General features: G+C 42.5%; 3 protein-coding genes across 15 annotated transcripts; all 3 read right to left on the bottom strand.

Annotated features, from left to right (window-relative positions):
- Positions 1-1228: 1228 nt before the first annotated feature.
- LOC100837949 (protein ECERIFERUM 1) lies at positions 1229-10075 on the bottom strand. The gene is made up of 10 exons (XM_003580074.4): positions 8425-10075; positions 5500-5723; positions 5111-5343; positions 3963-4182; positions 3431-3812; positions 3245-3352; positions 2778-2978; positions 2554-2652; positions 1761-1934; positions 1229-1612 (listed from the first exon to the last, which is right to left on the bottom strand). The coding sequence occupies exons 1-10, from the start codon at positions 8482-8484 to the stop codon at positions 1451-1453; spliced, it is 1863 nt and encodes a 620-aa protein (XP_003580122.1). The 5' UTR covers positions 8485-10075; the 3' UTR covers positions 1229-1450.
- Positions 10076-10386: 311 nt separating this feature from the next.
- On the bottom strand, positions 10387-14265 carry LOC100842522 (actin-related protein 2/3 complex subunit 2B). Of its 6 annotated transcripts, none has more exons than XM_024455843.1 (9): positions 14092-14265; positions 13767-13833; positions 13467-13674; positions 13239-13384; positions 12929-13145; positions 12735-12826; positions 12584-12640; positions 12296-12347; positions 10387-10544 (listed from the first exon to the last, which is right to left on the bottom strand). In XM_024455843.1, exons 1-9 carry the CDS (start codon positions 14241-14243, stop codon positions 10432-10434), a joined length of 1104 nt encoding a protein of 367 aa, XP_024311611.1. In that variant the 5' UTR covers positions 14244-14265; the 3' UTR covers positions 10387-10431. The 6 variants fall into 6 exon arrangements, with proteins under 6 accessions (XP_024311611.1, XP_014750940.1, XP_024311612.1 ...); XM_014895454.2 differs by lacking the exon at positions 10387-10544 and adding an exon at positions 10565-10904; XM_024455844.1 differs by lacking the exon at positions 10387-10544 and adding an exon at positions 10565-10854 and having other exon boundaries at positions 14092-14263.
- Positions 14266-14657: 392 nt separating this feature from the next.
- Positions 14658-18939, bottom strand: LOC100842826 (BRCA1-associated RING domain protein 1). 8 transcript variants are annotated; one of them, XM_024455841.1, is made up of 17 exons: positions 18579-18938; positions 18265-18318; positions 18098-18174; positions 17898-18011; positions 17560-17777; positions 17344-17446; positions 17200-17273; positions 16989-17089; positions 16597-16783; positions 16398-16486; positions 16268-16309; positions 16138-16179; positions 16008-16049; positions 15793-15919; positions 15530-15695; positions 15229-15347; positions 14658-15153 (listed from the first exon to the last, which is right to left on the bottom strand). In XM_024455841.1, the coding sequence occupies exons 1-17, from the start codon at positions 18662-18664 to the stop codon at positions 14830-14832; spliced, it is 1965 nt and encodes a 654-aa protein (XP_024311609.1). In that variant the 5' UTR covers positions 18665-18938; the 3' UTR covers positions 14658-14829. The 8 variants fall into 8 exon arrangements, with proteins under 8 accessions (XP_024311609.1, XP_014751026.1, XP_010240130.1 ...); XM_014895540.2 differs by having other exon boundaries at positions 17200-17261; positions 17560-17786; XM_010241828.3 differs by having other exon boundaries at positions 17560-17786; positions 18579-18935.
- Between the last annotated feature and the right edge of the window lie 426 nt (positions 18940-19365).

Below are 19365 nucleotides of genomic sequence, written 5' to 3' on the forward strand. Positions count from 1 at the left end.
CTAGGACAACTACCCTGAGAACCATTTTTTCTACCGTGTACAGTGGACCGGGCGCTGCATGGCGTCCAGCATGGATGAGCAAAAGTGTATTCCGCGTGGCTGTGACACACGCCTAGGCAACGTGTCACGCTGCATGCATTGGCACCTGTGGTATTCTCTTGTCTATAAAAGGAGGATCAATGCCACCGGCCAAAGGGTTCCAACCCGAGTGATTAGAAGAAGCACAGCGTTCACCTAAGTAATCAACCCGGGAACTCCCCTGGTGATCTGGACGCACTCAAACTTGTGAATACAACTCAAAGCAGGACGTAGAGTATTACACCTCCGGGTGGCCCGAATCTGAGTAAAACTCTTGTGTCTACACTTCGTGTCTATCGCCACGCCGGCGATCGCCGGAACGATCACCTCGCCCTCCACCGAACCAAGAAAGGGGGTGCTCGGCATCCCCGGTGCCGGAGACCGTGCTCCGACAGTAACATATATGTTGTTTAATTAGTTCAATCGCCCCCTCCAAGTAGTTTAAGTAATTTATCTAAATGATGTGAAAAACTTAGAGATTGAAAGTTGTGGTGCTCCTTTTATAATTTGATGGATGCATATGGTAGGGTGGTCTAGTTATTTGCCGTGAATGAAAAGGTAAATGGGTCAAAATGTTGGGCTCAGCTGTTGTGCCGACTAAAGTGGACCCAATAATAAGTCAATTTGTTGGGCTCAGCCCATATACAAGGACCAACATGGACGGGTTGATTCAGCTTTCTGATGATTCGGTTTCATCACAAAGTTGCCAGGTCAGATCGGCCATGTCAAATCCTATGGGTTCAATTCAAATTGTTAGCGATGAAAATTTTCATCCTAAATTTTATGAAGATCCGATTTGGTCGAAAACGTTATGACGTTTTCACTAAAACCGTCATTAAATATCGTAAGTGGCTGTCCATTTTTTGTCATATATGAAAAATAGTGATGATTTAGTGACCATTTCTAGTATATCTCTCATGTATATTCTAGAAAATAAATGTTGTAGCTGTAGATCTAATACAACAAGCTAGAATTGAATATGAATGGCAGTTAAGGTTCATAATTTACTAGGATATCTGGGAGCTAGGTTAGGGCATGGGGGAATATAGTTACTACACAAATCTTGAGGAAACCCCTAAAGTGTTTGATCTCTCACAATACTACCCTTGAACATGTACACCATAGTTCGCTATTTACTTCTGAAGATTGCTGATACTCTAATGCATGCTTTGATTATTTCTAGAGTAGTCAATGACTCATACGTTACATTACATGCATAAAGCCAAGTACTCAGCTATGATATTTTTATTTATGCTTTTCTATCACAATATACGTGAACCCTGCTCAATGAAGCAGCCAATAAGCATCTATATCCGACACTCCTTAACATTACATCATTATTGACCAAGATATCTACGTGGATTTAGAAGAATCAAGCTTTTGTCAGTGGAATGAATCCATGCTTAATAGCTGCCGACCAAACCTTCTCGGTGTCCATCATATCATCTCCACACTCATGCATGTCCCAACCTTCCAGAGCATGTACCATTCCAGCAATACGCCATGCACTCATCACCCTTCTTGGATGCCAATTCTGTTCATACGTCGAGTAGCAACACATGTCAATGTCAATAACATTATCTATCCCAATCTGGGATAAGATATTTGTGTAAATCAAATGATCTTTTTTTCGTTTAGCTCAAAATTTAGACATAGTAATGAAAATGTATTATCAGGACTACCTCACATGTGTGGACGTTCTGCATTATTTCAGGAATCTTCATTGCTGGACTACTCAAGTAAGTGCAATCATCCTTGCGTGTCTTCTTAAGGGGAAACTGCGATGTAGGAACAAATATTGTTCCTTTTTGTGCCCTTCGTTGTTGCATATCATCTATGTTATCTCCTATCCAGATCTGTTAAAGTGGATGGTTAACCATGGATCCTCAAACGTGTTAGCAACCAGAAATTGGGTGGATTATTTTAACAAGGTATATAAAAGCAGTTATTGTCCTGGAATAAATTCGAATACTACATAATCTTAACAAGTACGATTTAAGGTGGATTAACTCGAACCGCACGAGCTTAATTAACAAGTAGTCGAAAACTTGGATCAAACTCAGACTATAACAGGAGTCTACGTCCAGTTAGCATTTTACTAGGTACTCGCAATCATGCAAAAATCCGGTGCTATGCATCAGCATGGTTATGTATTCATAAAAAGCTGCTTACTTATGAAGTTTCAAAAAAGATCTATTTATATTTTGGTATCTATATATTTACTAAAAATTCTGGTTTGTTTAACATAATAAATTGTTTATGCCAAGTAATAATATTATCAAGCAAACTGGAGTTTACTGGATCTTAGTGGAGTTGAGTTGCGAGTTCGAACTTGTTAAGTTAATGATTCGATTCGAGATGGCTCATTAACATAAGGAATATTACAGACCAGGTTGAGTTGGCTTATCATCAGACCCCTAGATATTCACCGTAAAATGCTTATCAAAATCCATCCCTCTTACAAATAACTTTTACCTGTGGTATTTCATCACTTGAGAGTTTCAAGTAAATAGTATTTCTCTCCGGAACTTGCAACTTGAGCATGTCATACGCCTTCTTTTGGTTCATGATTACCTGCACGTTGGTGGAATTTTCGGATTTTGGAATACATTTAGACATCTTTGAATAAAAGGAGATCATTTTATAACATCAAGGAGATCTACTAAACAAAGCCAATGAAGTAGCGGGACAATATGTACCTGGACACCTCTCTCACATAAAGTTGTAGCTGCAGCCTGGGTTACCTTAGAACTGGTTCCACAAAGAAAAACTCTCTTTGTTTCTAAAGGGATGCTCTTGAGTACCACTGCAGTTGCTAAGCCACTTCCATCGACAAGTCGAACTCTTAAATTTGGATATTTTTGTGTAAATAGTTCACCACTTCTATTGAGTTGTTTTTCCTGGACCAACAATATTATTGAGGGTTAAATTATTTACTTGACAAAATTATATATGTGTACCGTGCATCTAAATTTTGCATCACTTTGTGTCAAACTCTATTGGTTTCACAAACTAGTTTGAAGTAATCAAAAGATTGTTCCTACTTCAAAAATCCATTTTTCTGTAATATGCTTGAATGTGTTCTTATCAGATTAGAACGTAAGTTTCATGTGGAAGAGAGTATGGAGAGGGAATTATATGCGAGAGAAAAAAATGATCAACATGCCTGATTTAACAATCCTAGACTGAGCACCCTGACCCCTCTTCCATCAGCATCTAATATTGCCTTCTCAATTAAACTATTGATGGATTCTCTCTCACAAATCAAGCCATACTGCACATGAAGAAAATGTTAGCGGTTTGCAGAACTGTTATTACATCATAGGTTCATATAGCATCAAGAACCCATTACTTGGAAGTTGTATCTTGGTATTGCCCATGTTTGCATCTTGAACTTCTTCAGTTTGAGACTTTCAACAATGAATGCAGAAGATCCGTAAACCCATGCTAATACCATTGAAAGCCAGGCCATGGGCAATATCATCCACATATACCATACAGAGTTATCAGATGGTTTAGAGGCTATGGAGGCAACCCCAATCCTTAGATGATAAGTTGATTGCACGCTGGTCATATGTGTCAAGTGAACAAGATCTAGTGTTTCTTCTGTTCCTTTCAGTGTTCTCTCATATAACTCATCAGTTGAGTTGTCCATTGTGTTATATATGTAGTCATAGAATGGCATGAACAATGAGTAATTGGTACGAAACTGTGTATGATGGAGAGAATGAAACCTATGGAAGCGTCAAACAAAACAATAGTGAATAATTTTGTTTGTTGTCAAGCTATTGCTAACCATTTCGACTTACATTGCATTACGTCCAAAATCCAGTGCTCGGCTTTGATTAAGAGTGCAATGTATATATCCAAAATCTTTCACTTACGATGGAGTGTACATGAGATACTTCATAGGAGGGAAAACTTTCAAGATCCACTTTGGCACCAGCTCAAAATTGCAGTGCCCCATATTATTCATGAAGTCGACGTAGGATAGGTATAATAAAACGCCAATGATAGAACCACGCCCCATTAAAGTTGGAACCAACGTGGGGATCGCAAATAGTAGGAAATAAACCAAATGTTCGGCAAATGGATGGATGGTACCTGCCAGTCATATGAAAAAATTGCATTCAAAGTGAGTACGTACAATTGTGCATTTGCTTGATAAATACCATATCGACATGCTTTGTGAAACACAATAATGACTTACACAACAAGCATTTCGAGACTCATTACGTTGATGGAGCATGTAGACACATGTGAGGGGTATTTCTTGTCAGAAGGATAAGCAACATAACACACCATTTCCAAACTTTAGTTTTACAAATTTAGATACCTGCCCTTGTAATGTCCTTAATTTTGTTGCCTTTGGACATATATATTATTTGAATTCCTTATATTCGTGGCACCAGAACAAATCTATGAGCCTTTAATGTATGTAGAGAAGCTCATCTGGCCTTTATCTATTCGATTTTGCTATATCTAAGTCCCCTGATTTTTAGTTAAATATAAGTTGATTCCTCGACCATTGGATATTGGTATATATGTGCTTTAAGATTTGAGACGAACTATGGAAACTAAAGAATGGAATGACATTCAGATGTTAATCCAACGTTTTCGATACGTTGACTGAGGTTTAAGCCTAGCTTTAATTTTACTTAAAAATCAGCCGTCTGAGATATAAGCCACACACTTATCTATTTATCATCGCAGTTCCTAGAACACATATTGGAAAGAACTGGTTGCTATACACACAATCCAAATAGCAGTGAGCTTACTTATTATTGTGGAAATCATTGACATCGTAGATATGGAATAAAAAAGGGTCCATGTGCCTTTTTTTTACATAATGGGACTTTTTTTCATTGATAATTCGCTATTATTTATTAAAAAAAACTGAATTCCTTGAGAAGTGCCACTAAGGTAATGAAGTGATTTTTGCACGATCCTTTGTTTGTGTGCAAGTTGGTGGCACTATATATACATCATATCGTTGTTCTAATGCTCGTTGTGAACTAATGTTGTTACTTACTGGTTATGGGTTCTACGACGATGGAGGCATGGTGGTGTGAGTGATAGCGAGAGTAGAGGAAATGGTGGTGCAATGCCCGGTGGAACCAATAGTACAGGAACTCAACGGGTCCTATGTGAAGCAGGGCGGTGATGATGGCTCCCTTGGTACTCCACACTGGTATGAGACTGACATTTGGGATGGCCAGGTAGGCCATGTAGCTCAATAGCCCACTGAAGATGATCTGGTCATCCCTGTATATAACACGGTAAAGGTTCACACCTTAACATAACAAGAATGCATGTACATATACATTTGATTGTGGTACTGTGGAGACTCTAATCACCAGTATGTGTTGAGTCCGATCGACAGAAATGAATAGCTGGCCGTGATATATACATGTGACTTACCAGGACCTCTCCCGGTCCACCTGTTCGAATTCAAGACTGCGGTCAACGATGATGTGCTTCCTGCGTGCGGTCTGGTGGCGAGACAAGCTAATCCAGATCTGGCTGTGCATCATCCTCAGTAGTAAAATCGGTAATATGGTAGCTTGAGCTGGGTTAATACCTCCCCTCCCTTTGGTAGCCAACATGTGCGCGGTGTGCACCGCCACGGGTGCCAGGACCAGGTACTGTGTGCATGTATAGAACATCGATCTCAGATTGAATAAAGATATGGCATCCAGATCTTACCATTAGGAAGTTATTGCCATGGCTCCAAATTTGCGAATCGACGTCTTTTTTCTTAAGGGGCGAATTAACGTCTTCATTTCGAAGAGAAAGAAAAGTCTGTGTACTCCTCCATCCAACAAAAGATGTTTCAACTTTGACCAAATTTGAATGCATCTATACACTAGCTAAGTCATGTCTAAATACATCCAAAATTTGACAAACTTGAAACATCTTTTGTTGGACAGAAAAAGTATGTCATTTCAGAATATAGCATCTTATATCCATATGATTATTTTTTCAATTTTTTTTTGAAAACTCAGAAGAGCCACATGCATTATGGGTTGCATATATAGGCAATTAGTTGGAATCTTAGTTTCTTTTATACAAGGACAGGGTACACAAATGGTTAGCATTGAAGCATTTGCTTTTTATTGGGCGCTCCTTCGACTGGTATTTGGTGCATGTCATTGTATTTCAGGTCACTATCTATCATAGAGGAGTAGGCAAAGGAATTTGCTGAGGTCTCTATCGTTTTTATTTGTTTTACATATGAGTTAGTGACCATGATAATATGTTTTTTGTTTAATCCTCCTCTCCAACTAGTTTAAGTAACTTATTCTGGATGATGTGAAAAAACTTAAAGATCGAAAGTAGTAGAACTATTTTTATAATTTGATGGATACATGATATATATAGGATGGTCTAGTTACTCACTGTGAAATGCAATTTTTTTTGCTGCAATCCCATCGGTCATATATCAGATATATGATATTGGTTCCATAATATAAAACACATTAGGTTTCGTTACAAAAAGGTTTTGACAAAAAATACTTTATTAATATATGTGGCTTATAAGATATGAAATCAAAAAAATTTAGTAAGCAGCTTAATTAAAAAATGAATCTAGTCATATATCAGATATTAATAAACTAACTTTTGGTCAAGTCTTATTATAACGAAACCTAATACGCCTTCTATTAGTGATTTTCTACAGTACCTGTTACTCCAATGGTACTAATTGGAGTATTAGGCAAGGGCATTATAGTCTTTTTTCCCCGTAAAAACAGAACAGGAGTACCTGCTCTCTCTCTTCCCTGATTACTCCCAATCCCGTCATTCTCCGGGGCCGGCCGCGCCGCTCGGCGCTCGCAGACTCGCGGTGGCCGTCCCTACCCTGTCCCTATGCCTGACCTCCAGCCTCCCCAACGAAGCCCCAGTAGCGGCACCGCAAGAGCCCCTCGTTCGCGCCACGCGCCGCAAGAGGCTCGCCGTGGCTGCCGTTGTTGTTCGCGCCACGCGCCGCCCTCCTCCGGCGCGCAACCGCGGTCGTCTCCGCGGCCGCCGTCACCATCGGAGCAGCGCGCAGCCTCGGTCCTCGTAGTGGCCGCCGCTGCCCTTCGCCCCACGCGCCAGCGCCGTCCTCCTGCGCCACCGCAGCCCTCCTCCAGTGCGCCGCACCGTCCTCCGCACAGCTCGCCGTCGTGGTCTGCCGCCATATCCTCCGTGCAGCACGCCGTCACGATCCGCCGCCATCCCCCGCGCATCACGTCCTCTCAGCGGCGCTTTTCCTCGCGCAGCACGCCGTCACTGCTCGCAGCGTTCGCAGCCCTCCCGTCCAATCGAGCTCTGTTAATCTTTTTAACCGGATAGATTACCTATATAACCCTGCTTCTTGCTACTCCAACCGGTTACTCCGTAAGTCTAGATTGGAGTAATAAGGAGTAACAGCTAATCTCAACCGTCGGATTGAAAAAATGGATGGCTCAAATTAATTTCGGGGTACTGTAGAAGAGTTCATTTTGGCTATGTTGGTGTGGGCAGTCAGTACTACCTATGTAATAGTTGTAACCTGGTTTTGGTTTTCGTCTCTTTTATGTTTCAACCTTGTTTGAACTCCTGAACCTTGACCTAGCTTGTAGTTCAAGCATTTGCAGTATGCTAGTGTATTGATGTATAAAACCTCATAGTTCAAACCCCAAATTAACTACAGTACCATATCATTGAAGTGGTTAGTCTATTACTCCTTCTGATTCTAAATTGTTATCGAAGTATTACATGCATCTAGACGTTTTTTAAGAATAGATACATCCATGTTTGGACAAATTTGAGTCTAAGAATTTAGAATTAGAGGGAGTACCAAATAATTTGGTTTTTATGTCGTGAAAACTCAAACAAATAGAGGTCTATGTGGGCATCACTGTGGCTTTCTGGCCGTTTGACTATGCAGACATGATTTATTTTTATTTTTTGCAAACAAAAAGTTCATTCTCCTATGCAGGTTCTGCGCTCATGCATATCAGCTGGACCGGACGTGGTCATAGCCTGTGCTGACGGACATAACACAAGGATCCAATTAAAGCTGGCTTGGGGAAATTGGAGTTCCTCAGCAGAGAATTTATATCCTGGTTTGGCTGGCAGTGCATATACTTACGTGATGTGTGAGTTCTAAGCGTATGTGTCCTTTTCTGACTATCCTTTTACTTATGTGAGGGTAATAAACATGAGGTTCTATGCATCAATGATGCAGAGGTTGGGGTAACAGAGCTTCCCTTTTCTAAAGAATAGTTTAAATAAAAACAAATCACCTCTCTTTAATTTCAACCCAGAATGAACATCAGGAAGGAAAAAAAGTAGTACCCGCATGAGGGGCAAACAAGATACCTTAAAGCTGCCCATCCATTTCCATGGCCATTCCGTTAAAGGGCCTGGCCGTTTTGCCATGGTTACAGGTAGATGATGCCCTTGCTCTCTTTCCAAACGTAAGCAGCTCAGCCCTGCTGATTAGTGCTTCAAGCCGATCCGGTTGCATTTTATATGCATGGATGGTTGGATATTGTAGAAAACACCCTGTAGGTAATGATGTTCGTGAAAGTCACCCTAGCACTCAATGTTTGTCTCAATATCCTCCAGAAAACGCGATGAAACTAAAAATTAACCCTAGAAGTTGAAAAGTAGGTTTTACTCCATGTATAGGTCGTAACTAGTTATGTTTACTGCCTAGCTATGAAATCGTTTAGCTTAGTACGAGAAAGAGTTAGCCAAATGGAAAATATTGGTAACATGACTCTCCAAGATTCGGAATAGGCCGGTGTTTTTTTTTTCTTTTCACGAATTCTCACTTCTATGCTCTGCACTTTTGCGCTCTGATTTGGACTAAGCTGTTCTTTGTGATATTCCGGCATTCAGGGGCGGACCCAGGATATTAATTCAGAGGGGGCAAAAATTATAAGCATTTGTAAATATACACATAAATTAGAGGAATGGGGGCAAATGTTAAGTGCTAGTGGGAGTAATATCTATAAAGCATGAACATATATTGTAAAGCAGAATGAAAATTGAGTGAGGGCAGCTGCCGCGAGTTTGAGTCCACAACCTGTTGTGGTAGATGATTGTGTTTCCCAAATTCACATAAGAGTGCACGGATCAATTTACTTCAGAAGTTGAGCGGGATTGTTGAGCTTGCCTACTTGCCTACTTTAGGTTTTCAATTTCTTTTTTAACCGTGTGTTTTTTCCAAGTCATAGTCTTGAACAAATCATGCACAAGAATACTAAGCAGGCTGCCCTAGTCCAGTGTGCCCTGGCGCCAATGGTGAAGGTGCATGAAATGCATTTATTTAGCCCTCTTCGGTTTTATTCTTCAGGTGTGTACATCTTGTATGTTTTGGATGGTTTGCTTGGTTGGTTTACGAACACACGACTATACTATATATGAAAAACCATGACAGACCGGCACTGATAACATATTTTTTTAGGAACACAGTACAAATGCAGATGAGATGAAAGACGAACATTGGTCTCCACTTCGATAGTTGGGAAACACAAGTATATGGAAAAAAGTTAAAAGACTATTCATGTACTTTTAGATAAGTCGGGGGACGAAAAATATTTTATACATGAGGACCAAGAATGCTTAATTTTATGCCCTGGATCATTTCGATGACCAATTAATGTTGCTTCCCTATCCTTTGAAGAATTTTTGGCACCCTTCACTCTGTATGATCCGCTGCTATTAAGTAAGTGTGCCATGTTTTTTTGCAACATTATGTGGGAATGAAATTCCCTTTTTCCATGTGACTGCATGTTTCCTATATGTTATCAGAACTCTTTTACGGTGATTGGCAAGTACTTCTCAGTATTCCCGTGAAAATTAATTCGGTCTGTTGATTATCGGATCACCTAGGCATTCCAGTTAGGGATGTCAATCGAAAACCTTGCCCAAAAATCGGCAAAGCAGCGACGTGGAGCCCGGCAGTGCGGCGGAGTCATGACAGCGGCAGAAGTTGGCTCCGGCGAGGTGGCATGCAGGCAACGCTGCTGCATACGCGGCTGCTGCGAGGAGAGGGAGCTGCATACGCGCCATGAGTCCCATGACTGCTGCGGAGATCCTCAAACAGCTGCAGGCGCAGACGGCTGCATGCGTGGGGATGCGCTGGATGCGTGCTGTTGTGCGGAAGTCCGCCGTGATTATCTAAACCGATCTATAATCGTGAGCGTTCGTTCGTGGCATCGCAGGGCTGTCTGACCCGGCCGATCCATTGCCCGGATCTGCAGGCGTAAGTTTAGCGAGCTTCAAAACTAAATCGATAATTCTGATACTTTCCGGTACTTTTTAGTACTTTTCTTTCAGTACTTTTCAGTACGTTTTATTTCTCCACCGGTGGATCAACTAGGTTGGACGGTTCATAAAATCGCCAACCATCGTAAAACTTAGTAATGTTATCAATATGCACTGCGTAGCCCAACTGTACTTCACTGTGGCTTGTCCTTCCAAGGTACAATCTGGACAGCAACACAAGAACTCAAATGAAACCAGAAAACATGCTTTTAGGGTGTTTGGATCACAGAAAACATGTTTTTGCTTGCTAGTGGCATACTGGCATACGACCAATTCAAAGACAAAAGAACAAACAGCCAAAAGCTAAATAAAGAAAAGCAAAACCAAGTTGCTAGGCAACTCTTAAGCTATCAAAAAGGAGAGAGATCCAAAAGAAAAGTCAGGTGGCCTAGCATACAGCTAGGGCAACCTTCTCAGGGCCTTGGCTCCTGCCGCCTTACACAGATTCACCACATAGCCATTGTGATCAAAGACCTGATGAAGTGTGACAGCTGATGATCTTATAGGTAACGGGAAGCTGCCACCTGTAATTGCTTATGAATTCTTCTAAGGACCTTTCTACTTGTGCTAAAGTACACAGATATAGCATTATATAAACATAAAAGAGAAATTATACGATGCTTAAGCATGACAAAATAGTGATACATAGAGGTGCTGTATATATTGTTGGAATTCTCAGAAAACTCTTGCATTTGCATCAGTGCATAATTGCATTCTAGCTACTTCAGGAACTGAATGGAACGCAAAGCTGTGTTTCTTTTCCTTCAGATATACAGGAGCTGACTGAGGCCAAGGCGAGGCCCCTATGTTCACTTCAACTAAAATGGAGTTTACAAGATGCAGAGGTCCCTACCTTGATTTTATTATAATTGAGTTCATAGGATGCACAGACAACCGGGCACAAATATCAGCACTTCTTTATTTTATTTTGTTTTTATTTTATTTTTTATAGCAATGCCGGCCAGCTCCTTTTTAAAACAATACTATTTGGCTTTGACACTTCAGTAGGTTGCACGTTACGACATTAGGGAGCTGGTATATATCGTTTTCTGACGGGATAAACGACACCACTACCGTTATCTGAAGTCTGAAGATACATTGATGTTCTACGTGGAAAGAACATGAACTAAGTCATTCAATCACATCGATCTTTATCTCAGTGTCCATTCTGTGGTTCGAAAAGGCAGTGTTGGCTAGTGTGTGTGGCCATCCTGAATGTCCTAAAAAATGTAGCAAATCTCACTCTAGTTTGACGTACTTGTTCTCCTTCCTGCGTGGCACCGCGAAACACCGGCACTGCCGCCTGAGCCGGTCCAGGGCTCTCACTCTTATCCTCAACCACAGCCGTTTGATCCCGTCGATGACGGCCCTGACACCCTTCCTCAGCTTCCAGGCCTTGGCAAGGCTGAACAACCTTCTTCTCTTGCTCCTTTTCCTCACTGCCAGACAAATTTAGAAAGCTTGATGAGCTCATGTGATCACTTCATCCATCCATGCATATGCATCAAACATGGCAACCTGCATCTGTTTGCATGGTCTTAGGCTCCTAGCTAGCTAGCAGAACTGTTTGACCCTCTGAGGCTCTGACATGAACTGCTGGGACTACAGGCAGTTCAATGAATCGGTTGTCGTTGCTGTCATTAGGTACGAATTCTGACTTGAGCCTGCTATTATTTAGCCCTTGTATCCGATTTCATTCAGCGCAGCAAAGCTCTGACCCGAGTATGCGAGGAGCGGTTTCATGACTGCATCAGCTTAATTCAGCTGTGGAACTAATAAAAAAAGTAAGTAGGTCATGATGATACAATACACACTTGTTCTAGGTTGCGGTATCTAAGGCTTTTCCTTGAGTTCTGTTTCAGTAAAGAGTGCAACTTTCACTGAAATTGCGCACTAGTGACATAAATTTGTTTACCTTGTAATGTCTTCTTGTCAGCGCTTCCTCTTAGCCTTGCATTTTGGATCACCTGAGAATGAATGAACAAATAATAATATGAGACAATCAGTCACTGTTAGTTAACAAAGTACAGATAATAGCTGTATTTGCATCCATGCATGCGTCTCATACTTCCATTTCTGAAAGAAAAATTAAATACACACACATGCCTTCTAAAAAACACATACACATGGTACAAAGTTTTTTCAGAAAATATATATTGAATACAAGTAGTATGCTTTTGATGTAAAGATCGGCAGTCCATACCTCTGTCAAGATTTCCTCCCGCTTTCTCATCCTGCTCTGAATGTAGCTTCGGGTGCACTACAAAATTTGACTGTTACCCGTCAGTAAATCCATTCCATAAGTGCATGAATAAAAATACAGTGATAGATTCAAGCTTAGCGCTGGGACCGGCCTTGATATGGTACTTGACGTACGCCTGGAAATTGAGCAGAATCCAAGCAGTTTTGGCCGCCCTTTTCCCCTTGACGTGCCGCGAGAAAATGTCTGCACACGCGAGCACCCGGCTGCCGGCACGTCATTATTTATACTCCTTTTAGGCAAGGGGGACTGGGGGAGCGAGCCGAGCGGGTCGCAACTCGCACGTACCGAAGGAGACGAAGCCGCCGTTGGTGGTGAGGTGCTGCACGAGCTCCCCGCGGAGCTCCGGGGGCGGGATCGGCGACCAGCTGCACTTGGGCGCACCGGCGAAGGAGTTCCCGACGTCCTGCAGCTCCTGGAAGAAGGACGCCGCCACGGCCGTGTCCGTGTCGTCCCTGAAACGCATGGGGAAGATGGCGCTTATCTTCCCGGCCGGGGCTGCAGGCTAAGAGCCACACCGTCAGCGAACGAACCGATCCAACTAACTGACTTTATAGTAATAGAGAGACGAGCAAGAACTGGGACGCGAGAGACGTACCATTCTGCTGACGAAGAAAGGGTCGCTCTGGTTGTACACGAGCTTCGTCGTGCCGGACGGCCCGAGCCTCCCCAGCATGTCCTTCAGCTGCGAGCTAAGGACCACGGATTGCAGCCGTGATATCTGGCTGGTAGCCTTGGCCCGATCTAAGCGAGACCTCGAGAGAGAGAGTGAGCAGGCAGCTGTTGTTAGAATGCCCAAAAGCAAACTGGAAGGATTGGGAAATACCTTTCGGTCGGGTGAGGCCAGAGAAGTTCAGTTTCAGGGTCAAGGCGTATCCTTCTTTAGTCGGCTCCACGATCTCTGCAAACTTGTGGTACAATTTCCTTGCCTCCTGCAACGTGAATTCGGGCAGGCCGGTCGCGGGCAAAGCCTCGTGAGAAAGAGAGGGTGTTGATATGGACAAGTATATGTTATCAGGATCTGTTTCTGAAGCCTGCATGATCAGGCAGGCAGGCAGACTAGCTGTCAGTGCTCACAACAAAAATTAATACATGGTTGTTTTTTCAAGATTCGGAATGAGATTACCTGTATGTGATATCTTATCGATCCAAACTCAAAGAAGGTGTGATCAACTGGAATTGGTGTTTCAGCGCTGCAAAATATCAAAACACAAAGGCAGTTTCTGACCAAGGGTAGTGTATCAATGCATGTAGGAGTCGCACAGCTCAAGCACTTATTAGGCGCACGAACTCATGCAAAATAAAACACTTATGGCAAATGAAATCAAGGTGCATCCTTGTGAAAAATGAAGATAGCAAATGTTCGATTCGGTTGCAGTTTTTTAGAACTCATCTCCAGACAGGACTACATGGACTCTTTTTCAAAGGGAAAGATGAGAAGAGCAACACACCTCTGCAATCTCGTCAGGATTTCTACCAGCGCTCGCGATCCGCTGTTGAAGAAAGCCATGGCGCTAGCACTGTTACTGCTCAAGATCCATGGGCGTCCCTTTATAAAGGTTGGTGGCCGTGGGGAAGTAATGGTACAGCTGCTCTTTGACATGACAATCTGGTGAGAAAATGAATTAACTTCATGAGACAACATTGCACCAGCAAAGGACACTTGTGATGCCTGACTGGTGAGACTGGAGAGCCTGAAAGGGACCTCTGCTGTTGTTGGTAAACTGCTTCAGAAGCAACCTAGTGATATCAGCCTTATCCGTTGCTTTGTTTCCAATGCACTCCACAATCATTTCATGCTTTCGCCCCCTTGCCGTAGCAGTGAATGATGCTCTGCTTAGCCAAATATAGAAATTCTTGAACAGCACCAACAGCGTAAAAATAAATTTCAGGGTTGAAATCCAAACATTAGTTATTCTACTCTCAGATCCAACATAATTTCGAGCAAACCTAGCATAAAAGTTCCACTTCTCATTTTTCTTTCTAAAACGAAAATTAGGCCAGCTGCACCAATCGGTAGGTCCAACAAATGATATTATTTTAGTCAAGAAACATATGAATGTAACCACACACCGACTCATCAACAAAAATTTGGAGATGATACAAAATTGTTTAAATTTAATAGAAAGCTCACTTTACAATAGTTAGAACATATTTTTCTATCAAGAACATGTTGATCCCATCCTAACCTAGGTACACTGTGAGATGGGAAATTGAACTGTGCAAGATGCAATAGCATCCAAAAGCCATCCATGAGGAACAGATCTGCAGCCAATTTTTGCTGCCAATTTTTCAGCCTCATCCTTTCTCTTCTTGATAGCCAAATTAATTTTGTCTTGGTCCTTTATTTGGGGAGGGTCCGTATTGTAAAGAATCAAGGATGTACAAGAGAGATTAGCCTTGCCCAAGATCGACCCGCCTGCTGTAGCAATCAAGTCTGCAAGCTGAGCCTTGTATGTCGGGTCGAAATTGCGAACGAAGTAGAAAGTCAGCCCTGAAAATAGGCTTGGTTCCTAGAGAACAAGAAATTTATGCAATCAATAGTCAAATAATGTTTTGTTAATTTTTCCAAGAACTTAAAAACAAACCTCGTTCACTGCTCGTAGTCGGCCTTTGCGAGGGCCATCAAAGGAGCCATAAATATCAGAACGGATTTCATAGGGCTCTTCTGAGACTGGTTCTCTAGCCTTCAGGCAAGCCTTCAGCCCTAAATAACACAACAATTTGTATAAGAACTTAAGATTTGGCGATCAACACTAGAGCAGCCAAAGTAGATGCAGGCACGATGTTCGCATAGCCTGTAATATTGTACTAAGCTAAAATTACCAGGACAAATAGAAAAAACATAGTAATCACATAACCGTTAGTGTTCATAGGACATGTACTTACAATTCACATTGACAACCCATTTCCCAGTCAGTATGGCCATGAGAATCTTTAATGTCCTGGAACTTGCTCCATCTTCATTCGTATTAGCAACTACATGAGTCACATTTGGGCTCCAGTCATTAGTTACTGTGATGCCAGTTTGACGCCCAAACTGATCTAAGAATTCCTGTGAAATTTACAAAGATGCCAAGATAACTACATTATCAGAACCAGCTACAACAAGTAGCAGTACATGAAGGGCACAATAAACAAGCAAAAATTACCTTCCCATGACGAGAGAGGCCAGATCCACATATCATCCATTCACTTGTCAGAAAACGTGATGCTTCCAAAAGTCCATTATTTTCTATGGGAGGTGAGTTCTCAACAAGCATTGTTTCAGAAGGCGACCTGGCAAATTACGGAAAAGAAGGTTCGTCAAAAGATGCATGCAGATGTGTAACAATACAGATAGAACTAACATGCACACAGAACACACCGTTGCACCTGGATCTTCTTATTTTTTGATTTTGAAGGTGACCTAGCAAATTAAGGAAAAGAAGGTTCGTCAAAAGATGCATGTGGATGTGTAACAATATAGATATAACTAACATGCACAGAGAACACACCGTTGCACCTGGATCTTCTTATTTTTTGATTTTGAAGGTGACCTGGCAAATTAAGGAAAAGAAGGTTCGTCAAAAGATGCATGCGGATGTTTAACAATACAGATATAACTAACATGCACAGAGAACACACCGTTGCACCTGGATCTTCTTATTTTTTGATTTTGAAGGTGACCTGGCAAATTAAGGAAAAGAAGGTTCGTCAAAAGATGCATGCAGATGTGTAACAATACAGATAGAACTAACATGCACAAAGAACACACCGTTGCACCTGGATCTTATTTTTTGATTCTGATATCTCACATGGAAGCCTCTTTGATGAATGGGAAGCACAGAGCATCACAAAATTTCCCTAAAGCACAAAACATTTACTTATTTTCATGATTTCACAAGATGGTTTACGACAATAAGGATGAGTATTTAGCTGACTACAGAGTGGATAATGTATATTTCTGGACCTACTTTGTCCCATCGGCAGCCTGAGATCCTATGGGCACATGGGAGATGAAAGCTCTTGCGGCAGCTGTCAACAAAGCAGCCAACTGCTGCGCCTTTTAATCCACAAACACTGCAGATCATCGTCGAAGCACGGTACAACTCAGCCTCCAAGTTTTTTACCGTACCATCAGTAATGTATGCTCGTGGAGCCCTACATCGTGTGGATAGCTTAGTACGACAGATAATTTTGCTTTGGAAACGGTACCAAAATAATCACACAAACATTGCCACAAGGCACAAAATGCAAGGTTTAGCATCAGCACGTTGCAATTGTATCAAATGCATGATTTTCAGTCAGAAAACTAGGCTTTTTTATAGGGTCAGACAAAATAATCTCAAATTTGCATAGAACATACCATACAATGCATTCCCCATGGACATGTAGAACATTAGATTTCGAAGCTTGATCATCCCCCACTAGTTCTCCAAGTAAATAATGCAACAAAGGGCCAGTGCACTGTCGAGTTTCAAAAGTACATTAGATTCTCAATATGCACAAACAATCAGTGGCATGGCAAGTCAAATCCCGGTAGTGAACAAAATTGGAAATCTTGCCTATTGTCTGACCTCACTAATTTCAGAAGAATGGCAAAGTACACATTTCCAAGCGCCAGACATAGTTGGTTGTTCTGTATCGAAGTCTGCAATGACATCAGTGTCTTACATTTCCAAATAGTCAAAAAGGAAAAAGGTTAGAAATAGAGTACTTACTTTCACTCTGTCCTGTGGACTTTTGCCTCTTCAGTTTTCTAGTATGATCATGTGTTACATTTGGAACTCTTTTCAATACACTTTGAGGTGATGTGGCTGTTATCTGAGAATGAGGAGCCAGATTGTTACGTTAGAAAAAGGGCATACCAAATGCAAATTAAAAAGTCTTTTTGAAAAAACAACGTTCCTCTACATGAAAATGCATGAGAATATTACCAGCTCTCCTTCAAGGTCATTGCTGTCACAATCAAGATCCACGGGACCATCAGAAGATTTCGACCCACAAGGTCCCTTCTGTACAAGAACCATTGGCTCAACAGTCTGGTCCTTAGCTTTGTTTCCCACATCGTCGACCTTCACTTTATCAGGTCCAGTTGATTCATTATGTACCAACTTTGAACCAACCAAGTTGTGGTGATTTACGTTCACTGATCCTGGAGTTCCTTGAGATAGAAAAAGAATACCAAATCAGGCACAATCGGTCTTACAACTACGAGAAACCTTGTTCTTAAAATACTGATAGAATAAAATACAGGAATAGGCCAATGATGTACCGGAAGTGTCCGCTTGAGACCCCTGTTTAATCATGAGGCCAACATTAGTTACAGTGCAGTCGAGGCTCCTAAGAATGTTCACTATTCCCTCAAGATGCAAAGCAGGCTTTAAATCTGCAAGCGGTGTTGGAACCAAGTAAAGAACTTGGACAGAACCCATTACTCGCAATTCACAAACTTCTCAGTATGCCATGACGTACCTTCAGAACGGTAGGCTAATGCGCACATGGCGCAACTGTAGTCATTCTCATTCATAGTCTGTGTAGTGGCACATGTCCTGAAAGAAATTCAAGAAATTCGTCAGCAAGGCAATATGAGTAGAGACCAGAGAGAACGGCACATCCGTTCGGTTGTCAAAGAGTAATACCTGCAGGCTGCGTGGCAACATGGTAGCATCATAGGCTCGCTCATCAACTTCACGCTGCCAAACAGAAACGAAAAAACAAAAGAGTCCATCAGTTGTCACAAATCACGGAAGAGCGCCTGGACAGATCATTCACTTTAGCATCTCGTTTCTACAAGACCAAAAACCAACGATTTTTACCGAGATCCAATTCTAGCTACGTTCCGAGTTCAGATTCACCACCCTACAGTGCTCCGCACTAAGATAGGATCCTCATAGATTTGGGGGGGATGGGGAGTTGGGGACGATTTTACCGAGATCCAATTCTAGCTACGTACCAGACGGGGCAGGTGACCTCCAGTTGCATCTTGCTCAGGTGGAGCAGCAGCGGGTTGAGGATCTTGTTGGTGCAGGTGCTCGCCATCTCCGCCGCCTACCGCCGCTCCTCCTTGCTTCGTCGGCGTCTCCCGTGCTCCCTCCGGTACTCTTTCTCTCTTCGGACGAAAACGTGGCTCCCGTGCTTATCTCTCTCTCTCTCTCTGCGGACGAAAACGGTTGCGCGTGCCTTGACCGAATGGCGACGAAAATATATAGCCGAGCAGAGGGGTCTGGAATTGGAATTGGGATTGGGATTTGGAGGGAAGCAGCGGCGGGCTGGCGGACAGGACAGCTGCGAAATGGAAATGTTTTAACTCGTGTTTTAATGGCGGCCAGCTGCGGACGCGGTTGGAAACGACCAACGAATGTCCTCCGCGGGAGATTTTCGGGCGAGGCGGCGGGGCGGAGCGTTTGGTTTTTGGAGCGGCGCGGGAAGCGTTACTTCTCGAAAACCGAAAACCTAGCAAGACAGGGGTGTTGGGCTGGGCCATGCGAACTAAGAGGAAGCAGCAATTTCGGCTCTTCTGGGCAACGGTCTGGCCCATGACGGCCTGGGCGCGGACGACTTGGATAAGCCTCACGCGGCAGCATGGTGACGTGTCGCTGAGTTCGTCCCACCGAACTAGCCGCGCGCCCGCGCAATTGATCATCAGAGCGCGAAGCGCGGATGGAATGTCTTGGTGCTCCTTGATCGCCGCCAGCTCGGTATTTTCTGCCTGTTTCTTTCCGTATACCGATTTTGCCACG

The sequence above is a fragment of the Brachypodium distachyon genome, chromosome 5 (assembly GCF_000005505.3).
Source record: "Brachypodium distachyon strain Bd21 chromosome 5, Brachypodium_distachyon_v3.0, whole genome shotgun sequence".
NCBI classification, from domain to species: Eukaryota; Viridiplantae; Streptophyta; class Magnoliopsida; order Poales; family Poaceae; genus Brachypodium; species Brachypodium distachyon.